The sequence below is a fragment of the Sinohyriopsis cumingii genome, unplaced genomic scaffold (genome assembly GCF_028554795.1).
Source record: "Sinohyriopsis cumingii isolate HCF-2022 unplaced genomic scaffold, ASM2855479v2 utg002282l, whole genome shotgun sequence".
NCBI lineage: Eukaryota > Metazoa > Mollusca > Bivalvia > Unionida > Unionidae > Sinohyriopsis > Sinohyriopsis cumingii.
Window position 1 is genome coordinate 114,584 of NW_028316178.1, and position 23,030 is coordinate 137,613.

Sequence of the window (23,030 nt, forward strand, 5' to 3'; positions counted from 1 at the left end):
TAACGAAGCGAAAGAAGTCGAGAATAGTCTACCCAAACATTCCGTCTGCATTGAGACCAGTTCCACATGGTGAGGGACTTCCTATTCCAGAACCTCCAGCAGAATATTCTCTTGATTCATCTGACGAAGACAAAGGTGAGTCGACCTGTTCTTCTCCTGGTCCATCAGCATGCAGTGATCCAGATTTTCACTGTGGTGCATCATCAACCCCACACAGAATAACACAGGAAGAACTAAATGACCTGATTCGTGATTTGGACTTATCAAAGAACAAGGCAGAATTGCTAGGATCAAGACTCCAACAATGGAATCTTCTAGAAGAAGATGTCACAATTACTGCATATCGAAAGCGCCACCAGCAATTGGAGCCTTTCTTCAGAAAGGAAAGTAATCTGATATTCTGTTCCGATATTGAGGGCCTCATGAATGCTTTAAAAATCACTCATGACCCACAAGAATGGAGACTATTTGTGGACTCTTCGAAACTGAGTCTCAAGGCTGTGCTTTTGCACAATGGAAACATTCTTCCATCTATTCCAGTAGCGTATGCTGTCCACATGAAAGAGACATACGATAACTTAAGGCAGCTACTGAATTCCATTGAGTATAACAAGTACAGCTGGCACCTCTGTGGTGATTTGAAGGTAGTTGCCCTTTTAATGGGACTGCAGCAAGGATATACAAAATACATGTGTTTCTTATGCGAGTGGGATAGCCGAGCAAGGGAAATGCACTACATGAGGAAGGAATGGACTCACAGGCAGAATGTAGCCATTGGAGAGAAGAATATCCAACACCCAGCTCTGGTTGAGGCTCAGAAAATCTTGCTACCACCCCTTCACATCAAACTAGGTTTGATGAAGAACTTCGTGAAAGCCATTGACCGGACTTTGCCAGCATTCCGATACCTGCATGAAAAATTCTCTCGACTCAGCGAAGCAAAGATTAAAGAGGGAGTTTTTGTGGGTCCTCAGATTCGAGAGCTTTTCAAAGATGACCGGTTCAACAACTTGCTGGAAGGTGACGCGAAACAAGCATGGAATGCTTTTCGCCTAGTTTCTACAAACTTCCTCGGAAATGTTAGGGCAGAAAACTATAAGGAACTAGTAGAAGACATGTTGATGAAGTATAAGAAACTTGGCTGCAATATGTCTCTAAAGATTCACTTCCTTCATTCCCATTTGGATTTCTTTCCTAGCAACTGTGGTATTGTTAGTGATGAACACGGCGAACGTTTTCATCAAGATATCGCAACAATGGAACAAAGATACCAGGGAAAATGGTCCACTACAATGCTGGCTGACTACTGCTGGACACTCCTCAGAGATGCTCCCGAACAGCTGTACAAGAGACAGGCGAAGAAATCTAAGATGTAGTCAATGACTTGATTTTTTATAGGTAGGCTATTACAGTTGACCTTTTACTATTGGAATGCATTTCGTTATGTAAACATTAATTTCTTGCAGATTACAAAAAAAACTAGAGCCAATTTTGCAATTTGACTGTCATATTCGTGTTCAGCACATAAAAATTGATAAGAATTGACTAATTTTATTTCAGTAACATGACTTTTGTAAAAATTTGTTGTCCAGTGTTTTCACAAGACAGTTCTTTTATATAAATGTCAGCATGGAACGGTACCAGAGTATCTTCAGGACTTATTCAGACCTTTTTCAACACAATACCAGTTGCGGTCAATATGACATGGAAACATTCTAGCAAACAAAACCAAAAAAACACGCAATTTAAAAAGAGCTTCCAATACTCTGGTACAGTTCTGTAGAACAAGTTTCCACTACATGTACAATCTACTGAAAATATAAGAACATTTAAGAAGAGATATCATGAGTATGTATGTACTTCTAATAGATAATGGAATTTAGTATTTTAATACTAAACATGTTAAAATAAACAGTAATTTTTGCTATCTTGATATAATGTGCATTGTTATACTCTCCGTAAGAGGGCCTCAATGGAGAATAGCCATGGACTAATGAGTCACCCTCTATAAATAAAGCATTGTTATTTTATTAGTATTATTATTATTATTATTATTATTATTATTATTATTATTATTATAAACTATACAAAAAAATAAGTCCATCAATTATGAGCATACTATAAATAAGTCTGGAATTTTAACTATTGTAATTATTTAATACATGTATGACATATAAGCCCACTATTAGATTATTTTACTCATTATCAATCATGAAACATTGTGATTCAGCAACAAAACATCTGAGCAGTATAGTGGGATGATATGGAATTTATAAGAAACAGTAGCAATGAGCCATTACTGAATCAATGGGAATTTAACAGTAAGCCAGTTTGGCCCTTATGGAGTCAATGGAAATGTAATGTGTAATGTTAAACAGAGGTTTAACATTACGTGCCATTTTAGTGTCATTGAGAATTTAACATTAGACAAGGTATGCCATTATGGGTCTAGGGGAATTTAAAGTTATAAAGTCTATAAGTTTATTCTTATTCTAACCATTGAGTCAACGGGTACAGTAGTCCCCCTCTTGAACGGCCCCACTGACCAGCGGCCACCTGCTCCTTATGGCCAGAATCCGTTGGCACTGATGAGTTTGTGTTCAAAAGTACCCCTCACGAAAGGCCACCCGGCTATCGTGACCAGTGGCCAGCATATTAGTCCAATAATATAAAATTTACCCCTATCAAGCGGCCACATTTTATTTTAATATGTATCCAGAACCAGTATTTTATTCATAACGTGTGTTAAGTAATCTGAGTTATATTTCCCGATGTTAGGTTTTCGTTACTCAAATAAGTATTGACTAAAGTACATGTACCACTAAGGTTAATACTATATCATTTACGCCTCAAGAGAAGCCACATTTATTCCATAGAGCCAAGAAAGACTAAAGTTTTAATCCATACAAAAGGGCAAGTACATGTAATCCAATTAGCCTTACTGCTGTGTTATCATAAGATGTCCAGGTTAGTTACTCTGATAATTGTTAAAATTACAATTATTTAACAGTAGTAACAGATGAGAAGTGGTAGCATTGATGTACCCAAGTCAGCAGGAAAATGGTTTGATAGCCTTTATGGCTTCCCTTTGGAGGATGTTGAGCTTGGTCACTTTGATAATTCATGGCTATTACTACTGACAATAATTGTCAAAATTTCAAATCCTAATAGCCGAGAGGTCAAATATGCGTGATTTTAATGGTACATATCGAAGCCGTTTTGGCTTCTCTCACTTTCTGTAAAGAAATGTATAAAACAGTAGGGTACCAGAATGCGACTAATGAATCACGTCACAAGATCACTTCCTTTAAAAACACACGTCAATTTGTTCAGATGCATAAAAAAATTGTTTGATCAGTATTGTAGTTAGCAATATGAATAATTTATTGCAGAAAGATCAACATGTCATCGAGGAAAATATTGATTTAATTTTTAAGAGAAAGTGAAAGTAATTAAACTGACTGAGAGGTAGGTGTGTGGGGTCAAGGATCCTAGCAGAAAACTAATGTCGGAAAGACACATATAAACAATATCGTGAAAGAGAGAAACAATTCTGCAGAAGTGGGAAGGCGAAATGGATAGAGAAAGGCAGATTGTTTGAGCAAGGAGAAGTTTGTATCCTGATAAAAATGACAAGAAAATGCAATTTTGTCAGTTGAATTGGGATATGAAGACTTTAGCGCAAGTAACAGATGGTTGCACAGATTTAAAGTGCGACACAATATTATGTGTTCTGTCCTTAGTGGAGAATCAGCTCATGTTAATAATGTAATTGTCGAAGATTGGAAAAAAGGCTAAACGATATATACAGGGGATATGAGACAGCAAGGATATTTTTAATTGTGACGAGACTGGTTTGTTTTTTAGACTGTTACCAACAAAGTGACAGATGATTTGACCTGTAACATAATTATAAAGACAGTTTTAAAACTATATCAATGATAATTCATAACATTCTTTTGAAAATGATGAAACAGTTTGCTTCACAACAAATGCATGTGATTTTTTAATGTAAATACAAAATGTTTTAGAATTAAATGTACTTGTGACTTTCTTCATATGTATTTAATAGTTACATTGTCATCCCCCTCTAGAAAGGCCACTCTCATTATAAGGCCACTTTCCTGCTGCAATAGGGGTGCCTTATAAGAGGGGGACTACTGTAATTTTAACACGAAGCCTCCATTATGACCCATAAAACTTGTCATCAACTTTAACTTTATCAGCTATTATAGGGTCAAAGATAACTAATGTTGAAACTATGCTTAATTATCAGTGCTTCATTTGAAGTGACCAACATGCCAAACTTGATAGCCAACAAAGTTTCAATATGATCTGTCAACTGGTGTGAAAGGAAAATGTATGTCTGAAATTCCAAATACACTGCACTCAATCTTTGGCAAACTGTATATCTGCCCAAAATGCTAAAGAGACAATAGTAAACCCCTATTATGCACTTAACACATATCTAGCTACAATGTTTACTTATAACATCCAAGTTTTGAGTGAGAAGAAGTGATATGAAACCTTGTCAGGGACAGAAACATGTACTCACAGACTGATGCACAGGGGCAACAACATCTTCATGATGCATACAGATGTCCATGAATAAACAGTCTATGACATAAAATTACCTTTACATGCTTCCAGAACAGTTTTGCCACATCTTGTTTGCTGTTTAGAACTGACCAAAGGAAAAAATCCAGAGCGATATTCTTAAGATCAGATTCCTCCTTTGGCTTGTCACCTTTGAGAGAAAACATCATGTTCACTTTCATAAACAGGTTTGAATTTAAATAAAATGATTAAAACTCGTTAGATTGACAGTCACAGGATTCAACAAATATTCTACTGTTAAACAAAGAGAAGCAAAGTTACATTTGATATATATCTTATCATCTCCTGGCCTAGAGATCATAAAAGTAAATCTGAAATGGTGTTTCCACTATCAGTTAATCAGGAACAAACTATCAAAAGTAAAATTATTTTTTATTTATAACAAAATCTTAAGATGGAACTAAGGTTCATGAGTTTTGTTATTTCAAGGCTTAATTTTATACCTGATGTTGGTATATGCACATAACAAAGGTTAAATGCTATGAGGGAACTTTTAGTTTTAAAAAATTTAAAACTTCAAATTATGGTATGTTTTGCCAAATAAATTACAACTTTAAATGTATATATCCATTATAGCTTTAACAAATGACCAAGTATAGCTTCAAGGGAAAACACTGAAAACTAAATCAGTTCCTTACAGTTATGTCACTTATGATTTAACGTTGCAAATCGAGTTAAAAATACCCTGTGTGTTTTAAACTTTAAATTATTACATTCATAATGCATCATACACATTTGTATTACATTTGCAACAAATGGGCTTTAAGGCTATACATTGAAAACTTTTCAAGGAATTGACTAACAGTTAAGGATCATACATTGGAATATCACTTGCAAAATTAACATAATGACATAAGATGGTATGATATGGTATGGTATGGTACAGTATAGTTAGTATGAGATAGTATAGCATAGCATAGTATAGTATAGTATAATGTTATAGTTTAACATAATGCTTGCCAAATATTTTAGTATACCTGGACAAAAGTGCAAAACACATTATAAACTAATAAACAAGTGTTCTGTAGAATGCTGTTTTTCACATTTGAATGGTGTGTGGACAGGCAGACAATCCCAAGACATCAGTCTAGTCTATACTGATTTAACTGAACACATGTGCTAAATAGAGAATACAACTTTGATAAACTTTGACCTTTACCATAAATATTCTGCATGGAATTATTGCTGCTTCCATTGCTTTCACAAAATGCTATATTTTTATGTCTGGGCAAGGATATGAGCAAAGATCATCATCTTAAATGGTAAAAGATCTATATAACTAGTTCATCTGTGTACACAAGCGAACATGCATATCAAATCTAAAAGTTGCCCACATCCAGTGTTATTTTGCCATAAACGAGTAACTGATAGGTATGTCACAAAGTCACTTAACTAGAGATTTTGTCACACCTAATGAATAATAATATCTTGTTTAATTAATGAAAATATTGATAAAGGCTCACGTTAAATTTAGTAATGTGTTTAAACATTGTTATGATTTGTATTTCTGAATACCCTTCATCAATGTTGAACACGACTCTATTAGTGTATTAATAAGGTATTATCCATGTATGCTTGCACAATTATAACTTACTTTGGTTTATTTGGTTGGTTGGTTGGTGGATGGATGTTTGACAGGACATTAACAAATGGAACGTTATATATACTGTGCCATGGAAATAGGAGTAAAGTATCTTGCATGCCACAACATAACCCAGCCATTGGTCTAACCATGATTTGGATCAGCACACTTCTGATTGCTATATCAATTGCTTACTAGCTATCTTAAGACACTCACACTTGCTTTGGATCAGAAGTACATAATTCAGTTGGTACCAAAATCCAGTATTGTCCAGGCTGAAGGAGGATTTAACCTCCACTTGTCCTGGACAAGTTGTTTCAGAAACTTCACTCATCCCACCTATCTTTTTCACCTGAAGCAACACTGAAGTTACTTTCAAAGAACTGACTTCAGTGTTGCTTCAAGTGTTGCTGCACTTAATTCAAAGAACAAACAAAATAACATACAAAATAATTATTTCTTAAATGCATTTCATTTTTCAAAACCTTTCGTTAATATTATACATTTTGCTACATTAGGTATATACTTTCAAACTGCAGGATTTGACAAAAATGTTGCTGTAACTGTGTGTCACCTGGAACAGTAGTAAGCCAACAAGTTGTACCTGTGTCTGCAGAGTAAAGTCCTCAAGATCTGGTTCATTTGAGGTGCTGTTCATTAGAATTTGCAAACTGTCTAGTACCAAGGAATTTGATAGTGAATCTTCATCCTCACCATTACTCTGCAGTGGTCAGGCTTATAATAAACATGATTATTCTCAGTTTTCATAACATATTGAAAGAAGTGGAGTGTTCATTAACAGTACTCCAAGAATTTGACTAGGTGGATCCAGCAAGCTTGTATATACCCTCAATTTTGCTTTGAACTCTAAATACTGCCAATGAATAGCAGGATGGTCTTCCTGTTTGAACATTATTGCTTCAATATAGGACATGTCTATGGAAAATGGTCTGATAAGTGTTTCATAGATCCACTCTTTAGTCAACATATCACACTGGCACTATAAAAATCAACACATTCAGTGGTTAGTTTCCTGCTTGTAGCATCACACATTAATCTGTCATTATAAGACACTTTCTCCAAACCCAATTCAATGCCTTCATTTAGCTCTTAGGCAACAGCTAATTTCAACTCATCGTTGCTGCAAAATAAGCTTTCCAATTTTCCAAAGTCCAGGTATTGTATATGTGCTGTTTCTTGTTCTGATATGGAGTATGTCCATCAGCAAGAATGGACAGATATTTACTCGAATTTAGACTTTCCTTAACTTCTCACATGACTTGATCAATTGACAGAACTTGGTATCTTGCACTGAGTCTGTTTTTTGAATTAGCACCATTCTTTTTCTAGAGAGCAAACACCATTTATATATTAGCATATGGTATTTCATTATGGGCTAAGGTGTAAACTGTATTAATGATAGCTCCAAATGTATTAATTTCAGTTTCATTAGGTTTATAAAGGGTATATCCACTTGAATGAGCCTATGTTCAATCAAAGGCAGAAAAGAGCTAGAATATGATAATTTTTTGTACTTACTCCCATCTTCTGAAGGAACAGCATTTGCCTCAAAATCTTTTTTCTCTGAGAGAGTTCAAATATATATCACAAAATTGGTACTTAACATTATATTTCAGGAAAGGGTTCAAACATATAAATTTGATATTTTACATTATATTTCAGCAAAGAAAACCTGCAAAATGCATAAAAGATATGTACATATCTTGAACTCAATTCTATGGATTCCATTTGAATGAGCACTTCAATTTAAAGCATATCACAATCATATACTATTACATTAAATAATGAAATAATTATATATATTATTTACCATCAAAAATCAATTTTCACAAAGACAGCGTCACGCAGATATGTGTATATCTTTAAGGTTTAAATGAATATACAAATATGCATATTAAATAATTCAATTCTTTAGGGAAGCAAACTGTTTGGTTAAATTGCTAGAGATCATACAGAATTCTGTATAATAAATTCAAAGATTTTTCCCAGATTTTCAAAGACAACAAATACGGATTTCCAAGTCCTATTTTGGATAACATTTTGTACACAAGTTTTTTTGTATGAGGAGATGATGAATTCAAAAATATTCTTGGTATGTTGGCAAAAAGTAATTATTTTTTTAATCGTCAAAAATCATGTTAAATGTTTAATCTGGTGTCCAAAAACAAACAGGGTAAGATAAATTTGTAAATCAAACCCCACTCCATAACAAGTTTACTGTTAACTCTGGACTAGGTGGATTTAAAATCAGTGGGTGAAACATGAGGATCAGGTTTGAGTGAGCAACAAAACTCTTTAAAACAAAGGTAATGATTCATGTTAGCTTTGTTTTGTTTTATGTGCTTGATTGGTCAATAATTTAGCCACTTAGCCCAATATGTAGTCAAGTGGTAATACATTTATGCATGTATGACAATAAGCAATGACGAGTGAAAGGGGTAGAATTAGGCTTTCAGTATGCAGGAAGGGTATGAATGGTCATACAAAGGTTGACAAAAGTATTAAAGTTTGAAATTATGCACTAACGTTTTCTTAAATAGGAACAAAAACACTTGTCACAGAGTAATCAGTTGGTGCATTTTACTTGTATGACTTCAGAAATTAATAGTCTGGGATGTCGGTCTATGGGATGTGATCAGTTGTGACTGTATGAACTGATACATGGACATATTGACCTGATTGCCTGCAGATGTACAGCAGCAAAGAAATAAATGCCATTTGTCTATCATGGCAGGCAGCAAAACTAAAACATATTGCCACCATAATCTTAATAATGGGCACTGAGAAAGAAAATAATGTCTATTTACAGAGTCAAGTTGAGTCCAAGCAAATGTTAAATACTTCCAGATAGTTACAAAGTCATTAGTTGGACAACCATTTAGTTCGGGCAAAATTTCTTTTAATGATCGATGACTTCAGAAATTAATAGTTTGGGATGTCGGTCTATGGGATGTGATCAGTTGTGACTGCATGAACTGATGCATGGTCATATAGACCTGATGACCTGCAGATGTAGAGCAGCAAAGAAATAAATGCCATTTGTCTATCACAGCAGGCTGCAAAACTAAAACATACTGCCACCATAATCTTGATAATGGGCACTGAGGAAGAAAATGATGTCTATTTACAGAGTCAAGTTGAGTCCAAGCAAATGTTAAATATTTCCAGATAGTTACATAATCATTAATTGGACAACCATTTAGTTTGGGCAAAATATCTTTTAATGATCGAGATAAGCAGTGCTTTTCTGTACTTGTGTCTTTCAAGCAAAACAATCGGCTTGTTATGTATGGACACATGTTTGCATCAAAACATGCATATGCTAATATACTCACCACCTTTCTTATTATTTTTGCCTTCATAATGCTTGAGATATTTGTCCCCCAGTAAATCTTGTACCAAGTGCATCACATGCTTCAGCGTGATTTCCTTTGAAATATTAAGAACATCATTTACATGATTTACATGTTGTTCGATAATCTGCCAGTGCTAATTTTACAGTGTGCAAATACAGAGAAGGAACTTAATACAGGCTCTTTTCATACATATTTATTCATAACTAAAATATCAGTCATGTTAATTCTAGTTTATTTTATTGAGTTGTATAATTTTAAACATTTAAATTGGTATTTTAAATGTACTGATTTGAAAAGAGATACTATTATCCTTTCTACAAAAGATTACCTTTATATTTACAATGTATGCTAGAACTATAAGCTCAAAACAGTAAATTCACACCAATACAATCTTCAATTCATCTATCTTTAATCAATCAATATGTTGCTTTGTGTATTAACATTTTTTTCTGTTCACCTAATATAATACTAAACAATGATCTTGAAATATTACTGGGACACAGATAATTTTAGCCAAATTAAGAATCACAGCCCATCAAAGCAACTAAGTACTTTCCACCACCCCACCACAAAAACACTAATCCAAACTAGCAGGAACATATCATACATTATAAAGCATACATAGTATTTTTGCAACAATATGTTATGAAATGTTATTTCTCTATAATAAGGATGGGAATGATTCAGAATGCCAGACCCAAAACATATCCTCAAATAGTAATTAAAATAATTCCCTTCACTGCAAACAAATCAGAAATGCTACCTTTGATTTTCACTTTCTCAGTGTGGGTCATAATTGTATGTACTTCCTTAACAGATGAACTGAAAGTAGCTGATACATTATTTTCTCTGATTTGCATACACAAGACAAGCTTATTCAAGCATCCCCATATCTATTCTGAAAAAGAATCATACCTGCTATAGTAAACAAAATTTTGTATAAAGATATGGCATCTCCATGCAAATCAAACTTAATAATATGACTCCGAGGAGAATTCAATTTAGATTGCAGTTCACTAGTCACATTAAAATTTACTTTCCTTTATTTGTCAAGGATTACTCCCATCCATTGGATGTGCCAGACTCTGACAATATTGCTACTGAAAGAAACTGCAATTCTGTACATATAAGATATGGCCACTAAAATGACCAAAATAACCCATCTATATTGTTACCTTTGGATATTCAAAAGGTGAAGTGTAAATAACTGATAATCCAGTGCAAGCGTTTGGTGAACACATTCATAGTCCATTTCAAGTAATTAGATACAAGAACCAAATCAAATTTTAGCAAAACTGACCTTTAGGATTCCAGCTCTGCAATCCATCTGTTTCTGTAGGAAAATGGAAACATAATTATGAAGTCTGCTTGGAATTATTTAAAGAGATGGCAATTTGTTGTCATGAAATGAAAGGCAACAGTGACCTTATATTTCAAGTCACCAACTATTAAATTAACATGATTCTTTCTTTGGCAGTATGACTGCAATATATGTAATTAAATTTGTATTTCTAAATTGATTAAGAGAATGTAGTCACCACTTCAAAATTTCCAGCAAAATCTAATCTGCATTAATAATTTTACCTTGACATTGAATGTAAAAATTGTCATATCAATATGTGTTCTTTTTCTTTTTAGCAAAGGATCACCCATGTGCTAAGTTTGGACCCATAATACCCCACAACTTTTAATCAAGGGAAAGAGTAATCTTCTGCTACAAAATATTATTTTGTTTGTCATTATCATACCTTCTTTTTCTTACAACACAATCCCTTGAGAATTTGTAAAGGCTCCTAGAAAAAAAGGAATAGATTAATGTAACTGAAGTAAACTGATCTCTAATAAAGAATCATATGATCTGTGTTGCAAGATATATTAAGATATAAGAGATCGAAAAAATTAATTCTTTTGGAGAGAATATTTTATTAGAATGTTAATTAAGTTATAATTAACATCAGTATCGACCCAAAGTCATGTATTATAATAATGGAGTATTTTATGATACAATTTTTGTAAATTATCAAAAACATTTTGCTTCTCTTAAATCCAATACATTAATGTCAAATGTGGTTTACAGCAGGCAAGACCAAATTGCCAAGACCATGCAACATACCAATGTTCTAATTATAGCGATATTGTGACACGATAAGCGATATCATTAACTGACAGTTTGATTTAATTACTTACGTCATTGTATGCAATGTGGAAGCACTTGTATCGAAGAGTTTTAAAGTGAATACATTGGAAACTCATGTCTGGGACAAATATGATGAGAACAAACAGGAGTTTATATATTGATTTGACAGTATGAATACTGCTGTGAAAGTATTAGGATGTGACAAAAACAAACAACAATATTTTAGTGCGTATATGATCAAGATGATGTTAACATAGCATGTTACCAACTGAGATTTGCTGACATGTTATGCAAACATGGCCAATAATTTAAACAGGATGCTATAGTGTGACCTGTCATTACAACAACACAAACACACCAATTTGACATCATGTCTAAATAATCATGTCAGAAAAATGCAGTCAGTAACTTCTTTTGCGGACACAAATAAATCATCTTGATTTTATGTGTAATAAAAATATATTGTCATGTTGATGGCAGCCTAATACTTCCACAGACTGTAGTTGCATCCGTATTACTGACATTCATATAAACAGTAACCTACTCTGAAGTAAACCTGATGTCACCATCACCTAGGTCCAAGTTTAATTCCATGAAAATAAATTACCATATGATTTTCTCAGTCTACATATATTATGCTGCATGATAGGAACAACGTTTATTACCTATTTTTCAAACTAATTTTAATTTTAACAGCTAGTAAAAATCATGATGCAATACTTAATGCTGCTGACGTGCTGATCTGGTAAAAGTTCCAAAAGTGATATTGCACAGATGATAGGTCCACTAGGCAAAACATTTTATGTATATTTTTATGACGACATGCATAAATCACTGGTAATTTCAAACACTGAAACAGCCTCATTGGTACTTTTGTGCATGTGCTTCATCACCAGTGCCATATAATCTATATCTGGCATCAATTATGAATGTTGTTACTGAAGGGAAGTGAACAGATAATTAGTCCTGGAAAGTATGTATTGATGAAAGCAAATTGAGTAAATTATGTTTCTCCTGATCACATTACATTTGTAAAATTCTTTGTTACCTCCAAATTCAAGTCTTCTGTAAAGACAAAACATTGTATTTCTGTCTGTATATTATAAAGTCAAAGGGAATCAACTGTTACAGGTTAATTCCCCTTTCTAACTGCATGGTGGCTGCAAGTATGTCGGTTTTAAATAAATGTTTTACCAGAGTGGCACATTAAAGGATGCTTGCATTGCAGGGAAGGATGATAATGACTATTTGTAATGTGACTGGGTAAGCATTATGGGAGAAACATAATTTACTAAAAAAATTGCTTTTCTCTGGCAGATACATTACCTGGCAAAATACATTACCTGATCACATTACATTAGAAGGAAACACATAGAGGGGGAGGAAGTACCAAGCATCCTACCTTTACCAGTAGTACCTAGAAGGAGCATACTTATTGTACTAATGGATTTAGTTTTCCTAGTTTCTGTTTAACACATTGGGGGAACGAAGTTATACACATGCGAGGATATCTTTATGGGATTGAACACTTAAATGGTATCACATATTAAGTTTTACCATGTGAATCCAATGTAGGTTGCTATTACTGCCTGATTAATAGGTTGTTCTGTCTTAAGCAGGGAGCGAATACTTGGATAGTTTAGGGACTGAGGCATTCAAAGTGATGACTTTATTGAATCAACACTAGTCCCTTAAAACATGTTCCTTTCCCTCATAGGCATTCATGGTGGTTGGATTTCTGACTCTCTAGAATCAAAGGTCTAAATTCTTTCTCTTGCAAGACTGTCCTGAAATGAGCACAGCATGAATGGGTGGAATACCTGCAACTGTGGTTGTCTGAAGAGATTCAGTTTCAGCTTGGCTGTAATAGTTCTGGGTATGCCTGAGTAGATCGTGGATCCAGGGTTTGTCTCATCGGAGAGAGGCCATTATAATTATTGTGCAATTTTGACCCCTTATTTGCTTTATTATTTTTAGTACTGTGACCATAGCTGTGGAGGTATGGCAAATGCACATAACTCTACCAAATGATTGGCATCGAATCCACAGCACGGACACAGTAATGATCATACCTCGATCATGATAGTAACCTTTTGATCTAGTAAAGTGGAAAAGGTCACCATTGAGCCAACAAAGTCATTTGTAATGGCTGCATGCAAAGGTAGCCCATTGGGATCAAATCTCTTGCTGAAATCCTAGTCCTGTCAGAATTTGAGTCTGTATGATGCAGACATGAGAGACATGTGCAAAACTGACATTGGAAAAAAACACTGGGATGGGGGAAAGTTGGATATTTCCTAATTTATGAGAGAGACTGCTTCTGCTCTTGTAGAGAACAGAACTTACCATATGATTTTGGTTCTGATACATTGCTGTTACCATAGAGTAATTCAACAGGAACACGGTGATGAAGCAATCCATAATTTAGTAAAGACTCAAGGAGTTAATATTTAGACTAAATGAAAGGACTTCAAAATGCTAAACACTGTTGTGTTAAGCCAAAGAAACATTTGCACGTCAAGTGAAAACGAACTTTAAAGTAGGCAGCTGTTAAATTGACTATGATGGCATACTTGTCCTTTCGGATGGAGACATTAGTGATTTTGCTGTCTCTATCTTGAACCTCGGATTCATTGAGGCAAATCGTGCTTATAATTGGTCTCAACTTCCCATTGGCCTTTATTAAATGGACATATGTGAATAGAACTCCATTGATTGTGGTTTTTATACAATTTCCATTACCCATCTGTAAATGAATGAATGTATGTCCTGCATATTAATTTTGCCATTCTTCTCATCTGACCGTGTATCCATCTGATTGAGAGAGAAACAAAGGAGGAAGGGATAAGATTAACTAGATGTGAAGCCCTCCCCCCCCTCCATTGACCTGATTCGCCTATTCATTATTGGGTCAATAAACTGAACATATGTGATCAAGATTGCAGGAGTCTGGTGCCTCCAGTAGACTGTCTACCTGCTGAGTCCATGGCAGGAAACAGGATAATTGGACTTGGAGAAACATGGTTTCTTACCTCCCCAACATGGGTGCCTCCTATACTGGCTCAGTTGTTGTCTGCTTACATAAGGTTGTTTGACTTGCCTATCATCGTACCATTATTGCAGGGACAACAGGCTTTTAAAATGAAGATATGGACAGAGTGGCAAAATGGAGGAATTGTTTATGAGCTGCCTGTCTCCAAACATATTCAAATTTGCCCACAAACTGTGATGAATGGTGAGCCAAATAGAGTGATCCTTATAGCTAGATCAAGAAGCAGCTTTTTTCAAAGTGGAGTGCAAACATGTGTTACAACATATCAGATTAAGACTGGCTGAAGGAATAAATACATTTGCCATTTTAATTTGAATGGTGCACTGTTCTGGTAATAGCCCAAGACTCTGGGCTATCATCTCCCAATCGTCAATGTAGCCACATCTAACATGAAAGATATTGCAACAATGTTCCAAACCCATTATTTTTAAATCCAATTTATAACTGGGGGGAAGAAAACTTAACCGCTGCTAAAAAGAATTCAAAACCCATGTGCTTAATAAGATAGGTGGTAAAATGAGTATTGTACCAGACTGTTCATAATGTCTGCTTTAATTTTGGGATAAACCATTTCCTACGGCAATGATGACTTAATGCCTCCTCTCTATACAATCCACAGCAAGTAGTGTGGGTAAGCATTGAATATAAGTGAAGCCGGATTAGCCAGACAATTTTGTCATACCGGTAAGGATGGCTGGTTTGCTGGGAGTATGACTGGCACAGTTACCAGTTTTACAGAAGGTGGTACGGTTGTTGCCAGTACCAGCATTACCATGGGTATGGCTAGACAAACAGATCTATGACTAAAATCACCATCATAATACAATTGTGAGAGACCAAATGGATCCATCCTGTAATCTCCATAACTTTACATAACCTAAGGTATGTTGGAACAGGCAAATGGATCATTAATATCTCCTTAATCATAGTGAGATAAAGTCCTAGACCTGTCAAGACAGATATATTACTAGCAACTCCATATCTGGAATTGTATATATGCCCTGAGTAGCCAAGTGATCTAATGCTCTTACCATTACAGATCACTGCCATCTCACCTCTGTCTGCATGGGTTCAAGTCTCAGGTTCAGCCAATGTAGGTACATGTGAACGCTTGCAAGTAGCTTCTCGTGGGTCGGTGGTTCTTTTCAAGGTTTCCCTGGTTCTTCCTTCACCATTTACACTTGCTGCCATGTATAGCCTATCTTTACTGAAGATGGTGTCAAAGCCTTTAACAGCAACAACAAAATAGCATGGTAGGAGAAACATTATAATTAAAATCTGGTAAGAAGGACGGATAGATACGGCTCCACTGCCTGGATGGCCAGCATTACTGGTCAAATGATTATTATTGCTTCAGATGGCAATATCAAGCTAAAGGATAGATGCTTTGGATCCCTTAAAATCTCCATGCACCCCAACTTACAGGTCCAAAGGCTATGTTCAGACTACTGGATTGCCTAAAATGGAGGGCGTATTACCCCACTATATCATAATTATTTTTAGGATTTTCAAAATCTGCATTGTGGTCACCCTCTTTTTTTGCCTTGGTCACCTTTTGCGAAATGGTGGTCTAGTCATTCTTGGACCGTATGGTGCATATTACTGATACAGAACATTTGTACATAAAAGGCAAAAGCATTGAAATCTTCTTGCCTACAGAATTTCACTGATGAATCCAGAGAAGGCAATAGGCTGTGATGACTCTTGACAGAGTCTGGTAGTTGTCTGGGCCCCAATCACCAACCAGATAAAGAGTTTGTCTCTGCGAAGATAAATCTCTTAATAAAAGCTCAAGAAGATTGACACTGTATGCCATCCAACCACTGCTACTATGTCTTGGATCAAAACGTTGTGCTCAAATGCTTGATTTGCAGAGATTATTATGATTTCATAAGCTGAAATCTTCATAATGTGACTCTAATCTTGTAAGACTTCAGAGTACACTGTGCTTATAATGCACCTCAGCTATGTAGACAAGGCATGAGGAATGAATTCCTGCTTTCCAGTTTTCACTGGCAGAAAGAGGTGATTGCTTGTGCCATGATTTGCCACTATGCATTTGAAGTAGTATGAAAAGGGTCTTGACTTGACTATGGAGTAGAGCAAGTGTATGACAACTCTTGGATTGCCAAATAATAGTAACCTATTTTCGGTAAAAAGCCTGGTTGCATCAAGACGACCACTGAGCTATCTGATCTGAGCTGAAGATAGTTCAGGACAACAGAAACTCATTCACCCTGCATGTTGAAGCTAACGCTATCAGAAAATATGTTTTGTATGACAGTAGCTTCTGAGAAATGCAGGCCAAAGGCTGAGCTGAGCCACGTTAGAAACCAAACGATTCCTTTGATAGGTCTTTATCGTGACTGATAACATGTCTGCCATGATGTCTTAATATGTCTGATTACTGTGTGGTGGCCTTTGATAGTAACTGATGCCTGGTGAGACCAATCCATGCAAATGACCTGATCCTTCCTAGAAAGAGTGTCTGCCAGGACACTGAGCTACCATAAATATTTCAAATTTGTACACTGAGGTTGAATTCTTTGCAACAATGTAGATGCTGCCAAATCAGAACACACTGATTGGGCAATTTGGCGTCCCCTGCTGGAGTAGGTAGGTCACCATTACAGAGATGTCTGACATAGTGAGAACCATTTGTCTTGAGAGTCAATACTTCCAGAATTGGAAGGCATTGATGACAGGATGCTGACCGTAATGAAGTCCATCAATAGTTGGGCACTCAAACATATATTCCTGGCATTGGTGCATACTGACATTTCTGCATAGGGCTTATCCAGAGAGAAACTCCAACATCAACAAACCCTGGCTGCACCAATGACACAAGATGGTTATACATTTGTCATGAATTGAATGGACCAGAAAATGAGTGCCACAAAACTAGCAATGTCATCTGTAAGAGGTATATAAAAGGACAGTCTAGCAGAACCAATCCACTACTGCAGTGAATATTCCGATGAACTGCAAGAATTCTGTCACTGCAATGCAAGTATTTTTGAAAACAGACTCAACTTGTTCTTTGGTCCAGGTTACATGATCCTGGGAGGCCATACTTGACCAAATCTATGATCCACGTTAAGTGATCACAGGGCAGCTATACTCCAATGAGGTTGTTGAGAAATTCAATACGCAGATTAAAAAAACACTAGCGATATAAAAGTGAGAAAAAAAGTTTTCCTGCCTTGGAGTAGAATTTAATACATGATTTTGGAGGATGTCACTCAAGTATGCTGCTGTCACTGTAGATGAAGTTCAATAGAAAAGGGTGATGATGTAATCCATAAAGTTGGTAAAAGCCAGAAGGCTAATATTAAAGCCAAAGGGTTGGACATAGTGTATTGCCTTCACATTATTTCTACCTCCTAGTCTGATTAGATGGCTGTCTTCTGGAATTTGGCTGGGGTCTATACTAAGTACTTCATTGTAAAGATCTCTTGCCCCAATTCTCTTTAGTGGCTGCGACAGATTGCTCCGAAAAGCAAGAGACAGTTCGGCAGCAAGTTGAAGGGTTTGTATCAGCAGTATGAAGACATCATTGGTACATTGCTTTCTATAAAGAAAGCCTTGGCATTACCTGGAACATGAATGTGACCAAACAGACAGTCATTAATGCCTTTATCTTGGTAGATTGAAAAGGATCTGGAAGGATGGTGTTTCTTCCTCATCTTCAATGTTTACTGATGCTTTAATCATATAGTCTGATTGTGGTAGTTAGGGGTAGAGGCATTCTGCAACCAGCAAGCACCCGATACATTTATTAGACTTCTGATGGAAACTTAACTCTTGTCCTTTATTGTAGGATCAGAGTATGGTTGGTTTTGAATAGTCTCATAACCACTGAATTAGCAGTCTTTGTATGGGTCAGTACGCAGGTCCATGTAGATAACCCCAGGTAGCAAAGATGACAATATCCTGACATTTCATCCCAGTTCATGAGCTCTGCCTTGAGGAACCACCTATAACATTCAGAAGGTCAGGTCTGTTGGCTGAATGTATAACACCTGACAGGACAGCGTGTTTGCCACTGCCAGGTGAAAAGTCATTATGGATGTCAGCCTTATAAAATCTGGTCTGGTCTTCACCATTAACAGCATTGCAAAAGGGACCGCTCCGGTGGACTAGTGGTTAGAGCATCCGCCTCGGATGCGGGAGGTCGTGGGTTCGATCGCCGGCCGAGTCATACCAAAGACTTACACAAATGGTACTAACAGCTGCCTCGCTTGGCGCTCAGCATTAAGAGGTTAGTGTTAGGACTGGTCAGCCCGGTGTCAGGATAATGTGACTGAGTTTGACACCATGCTACATGTCTGCGGCATGATGCCCCAGTGCTAGACATCACTAAAAACTGCCACATTACAGACATCGTAGCAATATGACTGAAATATTGTTAAAGCTACATTAAAAATCTAAATCACACACACACATGCACACACACACACACTTTGCAAAAGGCTTGGCTGGATAGAAGGATTTCAGCAATATCTCCATCAAAAGAAGGACTGTCACAAAAGGTGCACCATGATGGATGGGTATATCATTATGATCCCTTTTTAACACAGTCAGCTGGTCCAGTCTATCAAGCAAATTCCTAAATTGGGACAGCTGAACAGCTCTCAGAGGTGAAGAGATATCCAGTATTGGATACAATGGATCCAGTAAAAACCAATGCATCTTGATTTACAGGACCTAAGTCCATGTGTGGACATGTTGGGGGACTTACAGCCAAAGGGCTGCCTAAAGTTGGTGGATTTTCATTACAAAGCGTAAAGAAAATCATTTTGGAGTCAAAGTTGCTGCTGATGTCACTGCAGCTTCTTGACATCAATATTTAGGTTGGGGGAACTACAGTAGCATCCCCCACAAGGCTCTCAAGAGATGAATATCTTGGGTGAATTTTAAAATATCCTTCTCCTTGCAATATTTGGCTCTTTTATCATTCCCTTGAGGCATTTTGCATCCCTGTCCTAAGACCATGACTCATATATACGCTGCATAGTAGAGAAGTGCATTTGGTGCACTTAGGCACATGGCACAAGTGTCTTCTCTAACCTTGAACTTCTTACACTTATTACATGTGGTCACCATTAAGATTTAAATGTAGCATACATTGCAATTCAGCATGCAAATAATATGCTACTATGCACCTTTTAATAGCATGGTATATGAAAAAATACAATGCTATGTTAAGTTGTGAGTGACATTAACACTGGTTCAACGAAAGTGTGATTGTTATTTTGGTATTAGTGAATCTTAAATGATTAAGTTCAGAAGTGAACAATTTATCCAAATTTCGGAGAATATATAAATTTAATATGTGCCACCTGTGTAGTAATGATCAAACTATACAAAAGTCTTAATTTGGCATTGGCTATTGTCTACAGGTTGTTTTCTTTAAAATGGCATGCAATGTTCAGGAAAAAATTATGTGCATGTTTCAAGCTTAAATGTGAGCAACACCTGGATTTGACAAGAGGAGTTAATGGGCATGTGTTATTGAGGGATCAATATATTTACCACCTGTTAGGAATATTAGTACTAAATAAACCAAAATCCTCTTTAGAGGGTTCATATATAAGACAAATATGACATTAGATTCAGGTATGTGTCTCATAAGATGCTGTTGCAGGGAAGTGAAATTTAAAAGCTAGTCACACCTGGTGGCAAGGGAAGTAATTGTCAAGAATGAATGCCCCTTATTGACATGAGACAGACAGTAAAGATCAATTCTCGTCTTATTAATATGGATGGATTCAGAAGTTAGCAGGCTTCTATCCCTAAATGTTAATATGATTTGGGAATGCATGTGAAAGAGACATTCCATACCAAGATGAATAAAAGGAGTAAGGTCCGAATTCTCAATGATTATTATGCTCCCTAGATTACAGATGAGGGTAAGATGGTTGTTCATATCTTGGACCAGAACGGAATTTACCATATATTTTGCAAAGAATGTCATCAATCACTGTGGCAGAACCTGAACCAAGAGATTACAGTGTCTAAAGTTTTTGTTAAGGTCCATGTCCATAGGTTGAGGCCTAAAAGGAATAATGTGGATTAGATATTCTGTGCCCTGATAGAGTTAATGAACATATTTGTGCATTGTCAAATAGATTGGAATGTGCAAATACGTGTCAGACAGGTCCAAGCTAGTCACATAGTTGTTGCATCAGACTGAAAGCCTTCTTGGAAATGGAGGGGAATTTGTACGCACAGTAAACAGTAATAATTATGATCCCAATGAAACAGTTGGATTGGTTTAGAACAGAATCATGACGTTGTTCAACAGCACATGTTACCCCATTGACACAAAGGAAATCAAATCATACCTTGACAATATTGACATTAGCACAATGATTCTTGGACTTGCTTGATACAGAGATGATTATGCATGATCAGCTGGCCCAACTATTATGTTATATCAAGTTTACATCTGCTAATACAGATTCTCAAATGTATGCAATGAGGCAAACTCGACAGCATAACAACTGTTCTCTTGAGGCAGGTGTACAAGCTGTAATCATAGGCGATATCAACAAGGATTTGCACAATAACCAAGCACAACTTCATGGAGCCTCATTATGGTTTTCATGTGCAATTTATCTCAGTCATACATTCAGGTTTTGCAGATGATTTTGAAGTGAATGAGGTTTCTTAACAGTTAAATGGTCATCAGGAACTCTATGAAGTATTTTTGCTATACAGAAAATCATACTGCAGGTGCATATCACAATTTGTGGTCATATATGGACTGAAATCAAAACATTGATATTGGTTTGCAAATTTCCCAGTACTACTTCATTATGCTTTATCAGATTTACTACTTTTCATTGGAACCCCTGGATTTGTTCAGACAGTCTGTTGATGACATAATTTAATGCACATGTAGGTGATGCTGGTGGTTGTTGCATAAGTTATGCTGTGATTCTTGCTGACAAGACTCCGTTGATGGAAGTGCAAGTGATGGAATGTGGGTCACCTGTCTCCAGCTGACAGACATAATGAATCTGGTTATGTTTTTAAAAAAATTATGTCCTATCATAATTTGATGGGTGGCCTAAGCGAAAACCAGTTGGGAAAATGAAAAGGCAAAACCAAACAAGTGTGGGGTCACACTGAGGTTTTCTTCAGCAAAGTGAGAAGGAAATATTCCTGTGTGGTTGACATTAGAGTACCTTTATACTCTATTAAATGTCCATTAATATTATCGATGTTACTCAACTAGATGTGGTATTTATCATGATCTGAGAAGGTTTGCCATCAAAGTGGATTTGACAGAGTTTTCCAGTTGGGTTGTTGTTGGTGTTGACTCTGGCAAGCTTGTGATTTCTGAAGATCAATGGAAACTTACAAACACCTAATACGGACATTCAAGATATTATGATGTTGAGAGGTACTAATGCAAATAATCTTGCAGTGGCCAGTGAAATTGGAATAATCCAAGACTCTGGTGTTTCATTTTGTGTAGCAAAGACTATGTTGATAATGCCGATGCAACAACAAAACAATACATGGATGTACATGACATGCCTGCAGCACCATGCATAGTAACTTCATTATGAGGACACCTGGTAAATTTGACAAGCAAAAATGAAGAGTGGTAACAACTGTCAGTACAGTAACAAATGCTCAACTTATTTTAATTGGACTTCATGGTTTGGCTAAACCTAAATCTCACATACTAAAAGTCTGCAAGGCTGTAGCGTATTTATTAATCTGTCTGTTTTTTTTTTTCTGGTGGATGAGATACAATAACAATACTGAAATATGATATCCATTCTAGAGAATTATTAGATGGTGACTCCACCCCACAGAGAGCAAATTTGTAAAATAAAATTACATATACAATGCCAGTATCATTGGTCATTGGTCATAAGCGATGAAATTCAGTTCAAACGAATCAACATCTCTCCAATCATGGAATTAAACAATTTTGGTGTTTCTGTTTGAGGTCTTACGGACCATTATATAAATGATGGATTATGACCATAATGATGAGGATGCATAATTTATGAACACAGTATTGATGACCTAAATATCATTGATAACAATTTTATTCCAATTGTTGACAAGCATCTGATTCAAAGTAATAATCTTATTATAACCACAGAACCAACCACTGAGACCACCTTGATATACCACTACACAGGCCTGGAAAATTGTATTAGCATATCAAAACACCTAATCATTGACTTCACCACTATATGTAAAATTACTCATTATTGTTTCTACAACAATAAAGTAATA

At 36.0% G+C, this 23,030-nt stretch overlaps 1 protein-coding gene across 1 annotated transcript in view; it reads right to left on the reverse strand.

Moving 5' to 3' along the window:
- LOC149770815 (transient receptor potential cation channel subfamily M member-like 2) overlaps positions 1 to 23,030 on the reverse strand; it is a gene marked incomplete at its 3' end in the record, with an annotated part of 128,969 nt that overhangs the window by 64,253 nt on the left and 41,686 nt on the right. The window contains exons 10-13 of the mRNA XM_089949083.1: positions 11,325 to 11,369; positions 10,877 to 10,909; positions 6,416 to 6,551; positions 4,635 to 4,747 (exon numbers count right to left, since the gene is read on the reverse strand). Of these exons, the coding sequence (XP_089805209.1) occupies positions 4,635 to 4,747; positions 6,416 to 6,551; positions 10,877 to 10,909; positions 11,325 to 11,369 (327 nt within the window). The remainder of the gene's footprint in view (positions 1 to 4,634; positions 4,748 to 6,415; positions 6,552 to 10,876; positions 10,910 to 11,324; positions 11,370 to 23,030) is intronic.